This window comes from Nannospalax galili, unplaced genomic scaffold (assembly GCF_000622305.1).
Source record: "Nannospalax galili isolate Female #2095 unplaced genomic scaffold, S.galili_v1.0 scaffold1532, whole genome shotgun sequence".
NCBI lineage: Eukaryota > Metazoa > Chordata > Mammalia > Rodentia > Spalacidae > Nannospalax > Nannospalax galili.
Window position 1 is genome coordinate 1,609,232 of NW_008330832.1, and position 6,824 is coordinate 1,616,055.

Genomic DNA, 6,824 nt, shown 5'->3' on the forward strand with positions numbered 1-6,824 from the left:
TCTTTGTAAGCGTCCCTCACCCCATGTAAAGTGCCACCATCAACACGGAGCACTCAAGGTCTTTATTTTTGCCCCCTCCCCATATTGTGTGGTCAGCAAGAAGCCTGCATATTCAGGCGTCTTTGGGTGACATTTCTCTCACTCAGAAGCTTGGGGATATACCTGAAGGTAGCTTTCTTCAATTGCCCACTTTGTGTGTGTGTGTGTGTGTGTGTGTGTGTGTGTGTGTGTGTGTGTGTGTATCAAATGCCATCCATGATATATTTGGAATTTTCTCTTTTGTTTTCTCTCATACTTTTTCTCATTGATACCTTTCATTTCATTGTCAAAAAATTAAACTCAACAGTAATAATAGCCCACTGTAAGTTTTACTTTTTTATTTATTTATTTATTTTTGGTCTTCTTGAGACAGGGTCTCCCTGTAGCCCCAGCTGAACTGGAACTCACTATGTAGACCAGGCTGGCCTCAAACATACAGAGATCTGCCTGCCTCTGCCTCCCGAGTGCTTGGATTAAAGGCATGTACCACCACATCCAGCTAAGTTCAACTTTTTAAAAATTACATGTATGTATTAATATTTTGTTTACATTTGTGACAATATATGTGTAATATATACTGTGCAATATATGTGTAAATGCTTTTTTGCCTTCTAGAATTGGGTTGTAAGTAAATTTGGAAGAATCTTACCTATTCTTCACCTTAAGAGTCAACATAAACATAAAATATCCTTTAGTCTTTCACAGTAATTATTATTCTCATAGCAATGGATACTTGAAAAATGCCTTTTGAATCTCACTGCCTCTATCAGTAATTTTTTAGCTGTTTGAACATGTTACCGCTTTTCCTGCAAGGTAAGACCTATTTACATGTGTAAAGCAATTCAGGGAATAATGACTGACATGAAGTTTTATGCAGTTACGTAATATGAATGTTAAGTGCCAAGGAAGCACCTTTCATTTGTAATTTATATGGCTTACTACATATGCATCCACGAGCAATTGCTAATGGAGCAATACAGGACAAAGAACAAGAATCTGTTGTTAAAGAAGACTTTGGAGGAATTGAGGTAGCTTTTGAATTGATAGAAAAATTATAGGACAAATTAGTTCTAAAGGAAAAAATGAATAAAAATATGCTGAAAAGCAAGAAGATAATGTGTAGGGAAATAGTATGGAGCTCAAGGTGAACAAATCCTGATGCCTATTCCATGAGGTCTGGTTATCTGAGACCTTGAGAAGCTAGTGTCATGGGCTTCTGTGCAGTTTGCTGTAGTACTTATGATCTAAGTAATTTCTGCCAACTAATAGTGATGGTGCTTGATTTTAACTCTGGATATGTCAATAGAAAGTTCAGTTTCATAGATCTTGGAAGCTTACCTAGTAGAGTCCTCATGTTGTCTGATGGGAAATTGAAGGTGAGATTAAATAAATGGCTTGTTCAAGACTAAACAGTTTTCCTGTTTACCAAATTGGTAGGTTTCCCTAACACCCAGTGTTTGTGCTTTTGTTCCTTGACTCTGAGTAACATTATGAAATATGATCCATCAAAATACTGCCACAACCTAAAGAAGATAGAGGAGAATTTCACAGATATCGTTCCCATAACTAGCCTCACTTGGGAATTGGAAGGCAGCAATGACCCTATGAGTAAGAAACGTCAAGGAGAGTTCTCTGACTTTCATGGCCCTCCCAAGAAGATCATAAAAGTACAGAAGGATGAGGGTTCCATGGAATCCAAAGTTTCTGATAAGAATTCAAAGACTAATCAAATGCTAGAGAATAACATATCAACACAGCATGGTTCCATTACTCCTTTTAAACCACTCCTTGCGTCCAATTCTGATACAAGACCTCTTCATACTTCTGATTTTGACATTATTTGGAAGAGAAGTAGCATGTCTAATCATGATGACCTTGACTCTGAAGGCGAATTAAAAATGATGATTGCAGAAGAGGAAAACTTACAAAAAACTAGATGTTCCTCAGTAAATGAATCTGAAAGTGATCCCTTTGAAGTTGTGAGGGATGATTTCAAATCAGATATTCACAGACTACATTCACCAGCCAGTTTAGGAATCAGTAATGTCTCCTGTCATGTTAGCAATGGTAACATAGGAAATGACTGTAAATATGATTCAAGTGATACAGATGAAATTATTGCAATGAAAAAAAGCATTGATAAGACCAAAAAAAGTACAGAATGTTCACAAACAGAAAAACCTATAAACAACAAACGTTCTTTCAGAAAGAAAGATTTTTCAACTGATTGTATTAAATTACAAAAAGCTAAAAACAGTGAAGAATTGACCCTAAGTCATGGAGTAAAGTCTCTCAATCATAAATCTCCATCTGACTCCAGCAGTAGTGACAGTGAAAAGTCCGAAGGTGAAGAAGAGTATAAAGCCTTGATGAAAAACTGTCCCCGTTTGAGCCTCACTTTGGCTGATTTGGAGAAGTTGGCTAGCAATCACCAGGAGATTCCAGGAAAAGATGAGAGTGATGGCCTTCAGACTCCTAAACACTACAAGTCCGACAGAGTCTCCAAGAGTCCCAAGACTCCCCATGGCCTCCACAGTAGCCGACAGTGCATCCATCCTGAAGAGATTGTGGCCTCCCTTTTAGAGGAAGAGAACACTTACAGTAAGCAGAAACCAGAGGGAAACAACTTAAAACCAAAATTCCAGGAGTTCAAGGGAATAGGCTGTCTCTATGCAAGGGAATCGGTGGACAAAACCGTGAAAGAAAATGATATCTTTAATAATATTACTGAACATCAGAGTTCCTTGAAACCTGAAGATCCCGATAGCATTTCTTTAGAAAACAGATCCAAGTGTGCTAATGGCCTATCAAACAAATCAACTTTATTGCAACCTGCAAAGAAAGTGAACAGCCAAGGCCACATTCAGCCTCAAAAAATAAAGTTTACTTTTGAGAGCCAGAACCATATGATAATGTCCTCTACCAGTTCTGAAAAGGGAAGTAAAAATCCTATCTCGTGTCTATTGCCATTAAAAGGTAAAAAGTCTTTAAGTCTTAGTGTAAAGAGCCATAAAATAGACTTTGACAAAGATGCTTGCCATAGTCTTGAAAATAGAGGCACTTCAAAAAAAGAGAGGTCTGATTCAAGCAGCCTTACATCTCTTGAGATACCACCAGAGGTCTCTTCCAGGAAAGCACCTCAGAAAAGCACAACTAGTATCTTACTTTCTTTGAGTGATGTGTCAGACATGAATGCTAAGGATAAGCATGCCAAAGACAATCAGAAGCGATTGGCAGCCTTGGCAGCAAGGCAGAAAGCCAGAGAGGTACAGAAGAAGCTGGTGCATAATGCACTGGCAAATTTGGTGAGTGTTTTCATTCTATGGCTTTAACAAGAGTACTCTGAAAGTCCACAGATTTTTTCTTCCCACAAAGGTAAGTGTATCCCCATAGAGCTCACTGTCTTTGTATTCAGTTGATAATTTTTGTCCTTCAGGTTACCAGCTTTTATCACTTAGATTATCTAAAGGAAGTAAAATTAAACAAAATGTACTGAAAACATTTTAAATTTATCTAAAATTCATTACCTCATTAAGTAACTATACATAATTTAGTGATTACAATGAGGGTTATGCCTTGCTGGCAGTTCCTGTAATGAGCCTTTGTTCATTCCTCCAACAGTCAGGTCCACTTTTAATTGCTATATTGACAGAATAAAGGTGATAGTCCTCATGCTTATGTAGCTATTGATGCATAGTGTAGTAGGCAGGCAGTCATGGAACACCAAGCTGGTCAAGTGTCCTCAGCCAAACTGAGTAATGTGAAAAGATAAGTAGTTATTAGACAGACATGGAAGGGCAGCAAAGGAGAGGAAAGATAGACCTACAAAGGGAAGCTCTTTGTCTGAAAGCATTTTTTTTTCAGTGAAACTGATACTTACCAGGTGTATCAAGATCTGAAATGAGGTTGCAGTGATTAGTATGAGTGGGTCATGCATAGAGTGCAGAGGTGGACTTTTTCCCTAAAGTTCTGAAAAAGTGAGGGCTTTGATCAAGACATTGAAGATTAATTATGTACATTTTGGGATGGGAATTGGCTCATTACAACTCACAGGGCATCTAGTCCAAATGGTTTTTAATACATGACAGAGACCCTATGTGACTTGCAGGCATGTAAAATGTTAACTCTGACCCTTTACAGATAAATTCTGTTAACCTGTATTTTAGAGATTGTTTAAGCCATGACAAACAACAAGTACAATGGGTCAGATCTGGAAGCAGGGAATGCCTTTCAGAGGTCGAGAGCCACAACCAAGGCGATGATAATTCTTAAAGATACCAAGATCATATTAATCTAACTTGGTGGTCACTGGATATAGAGGGTAGTCCTGAGTTTCTGTCTTGGAAAACTAGCAGGTGATAATGGCACTCATTGGATAAGAAGGATACATGGCAAAGGAAGATGATGGGTGAGGACATGTTCAGTTTAAGGCCGGGTTCTCATAAAATGTAATGCTTCTGATGCTTTACTAGGATGGTCGTCCAGAGGATAAAACAACACACATCATCTTTGCTTCTGATAGTGAAAATGAAATGGAAAAGACATCAATACAAGAGCAAAGCTTTCCAAGAGAGGAACTGGTAGAAGTAAGATCTTCCAGACATTTCCTGTGGATATTAGTGTACTTTGTTAGTCCCCTCTCCTCCTCTTTTTTTTTTCTTTCTTTTTTGAGATATGGATGCTGTGTAGCCCAGGCTGCCTTTGAACTTTCAATCCTTCTGCATTAGTCTGGCATTACAGGTGTATACTAGCACATCAGCTGTAAAATCTACATCTGTACAAAAGTTCCAGACAACTGCCAGTTCTGCACAGTATCTTTGGAACTGCAGTGATACTCAGGGCTGCCCAGGCTACCACACCTTGAGATTCAGGAGTCTTGGAGATTTTCTTCTCCATGAACCTATGTTCTCCACCTCATCTGAAAAGTCACATCAATATATTCATGAAAAACTATAGGGAGTGTTCTTACATGTATTAGTTGTTCCTCAAATCTGAGTGGCAACAGGGAACTTGTGAGTTAATGATCTAGGAGGCAAGTCAGCAATCCCTGAGTCAGCAATTTTTACTTGACCGCCCCCCTATCTATTTGTTCCTATAGATGGATCTGGGTTATTGGTTTTTAAATGTAGGGGGAAGATTACATTATAAAAGAAATGCTAATAGCCTCTGCTAATATTTCTGTTTTCATCTATACAGCAAGAGTCCATGGGTAAAGCATCTGGGAAGCTCTTTGGCAGCAGTGATGAAGAAGATTCTGATTCCAAGGATGACAGCAACAGGTTCAACATTAAACCTCAGTTTGAGGGCAGAGCTGGACTAAAGGTTAGTGAAGACTGAAAATAAAAAAAACTTGTAGCATTTCTAATTTTTGAAGGAAGTCCTCAAATCTGGATAAAGGTGAGGAGGCCTTGATCCAGATTCTAGTATGGGGTATTCATTTTGGGAGTGAATCCTCTCTGACCTATGGTTCATAGGCAGGCACGTGCAGTTATGCATAGTAATATAAATTTCAGGGCATGGGGAGGTACACTTGGAGACTTTTCCAGAGTGTGGTTATCAATTATGTCCATTTTTTTTAATGCAGCTCATGGATTTACAGTTGCATTTTGGAAGTGATGAGAGATTCCGCATGGATTCTAGATTTCTAGAGAGTGACAGTGAAGAGGAACAGGAAGGTAACTGCTTCATTGTCCAAACAATCCTGAAGTCAGAGCTGGGAATGTGAGAAGTCATCTATGTTCCTCTTTGACTGAACACAGGAAGAAACTGTATCCAAAGACAAATTAAGGAGTTGTAATCAAGCATTTAGATAATAGTTCTTGTTTCTTTATATGTAGTTTTTTCTTAAAATATGATTCCTTGAATCTGCCAAATAGGACAGATATAGGTAGCTTCCACAAAGGGTGCATTTTTTTCCCTATCTCATCCCTGGCATGAAAGAGAAAGATGAGATTCCTACCTGTCAATCTGTTTCAATGGTACATTCAGTGGGCTCTCATTTAAGCCACACAGATGATTAACTTGACTATCTAATAGGCAGTTTATCTTACTCTGGTCTATGCTAGATGGTTATATTTTGTTTGGTTGGTGGGTTTTGGGGTGCTGGTTGGGGTTTTTGTTATTTTTTGTTCTCTTGAAACAGGTTGTGACTATATAATAACCCAGGCTGGCAACAAACTTGTGACGTTTCTGCCTCAGCCTCCTGAGTGTTGGTGAATTATAAGAGTGCACCACCCAGCTAGATGCTTGTGGGTTTTTCGTTTTTGTTTTTTTACATTCATTTATTTATTTAGTGTGTATATGTGTATTGGCATGCTCATACCATGTTGTGCATGTGAGAAAGTCAGAGGGACAGCTTGCTAGTGTCAGCTCTCTGCTTCCACTGTGTATGTTCTGGAGGTCAAACTCAATTGTTAGGCTTGGCAGCAAGCACCTTTACCTGATAAGCCATCTGCCAGCCCAGTGCTTCTTTTTTTTTTTTTTTTTAATTAAAAAAAATTTATTTTTATTTCACAACATACTTAGAAGAAGCATATCATTACAACACAATTGACATATTCAATAACGTTTTCCTGAAGTAGGATGCATCTCTTTCAAATTTGGCTGTAAATTTTTAGGCTTACAGTTGAATTATTACAGTTATACAATATTGTACTCAGTATAAACCCTATAAGACATAAATTAAATGATGTTTTAACCTTTAAAAAGATCTCCATTTCATTATTAAAAATTAAAATTTATACTGAGTGCAATATTGTATAACTGTAAAAACCCTATAAGACATA

At 38.0% G+C, this 6,824-nt stretch overlaps 1 protein-coding gene across 2 annotated transcripts in view; it reads left to right on the forward strand.

The window, feature by feature from the left end:
- Nol8 (nucleolar protein 8) overlaps positions 1–6,824 on the forward strand; it is a 21,088-nt gene that overhangs the window by 7,057 nt on the left and 7,207 nt on the right. For both annotated transcript variants that reach the window (XM_029556051.1, XM_017803212.2), the window contains exons 6-10: positions 655–723; positions 1,527–3,344; positions 4,512–4,625; positions 5,236–5,361; positions 5,624–5,714. In XM_029556051.1, coding sequence (XP_029411911.1) covers positions 655–723; positions 1,527–3,344; positions 4,512–4,625; positions 5,236–5,361; positions 5,624–5,714 — 2,218 coding nt within the window. The remainder of the gene's footprint in view (positions 1–654; positions 724–1,526; positions 3,345–4,511; positions 4,626–5,235; positions 5,362–5,623; positions 5,715–6,824) is intronic.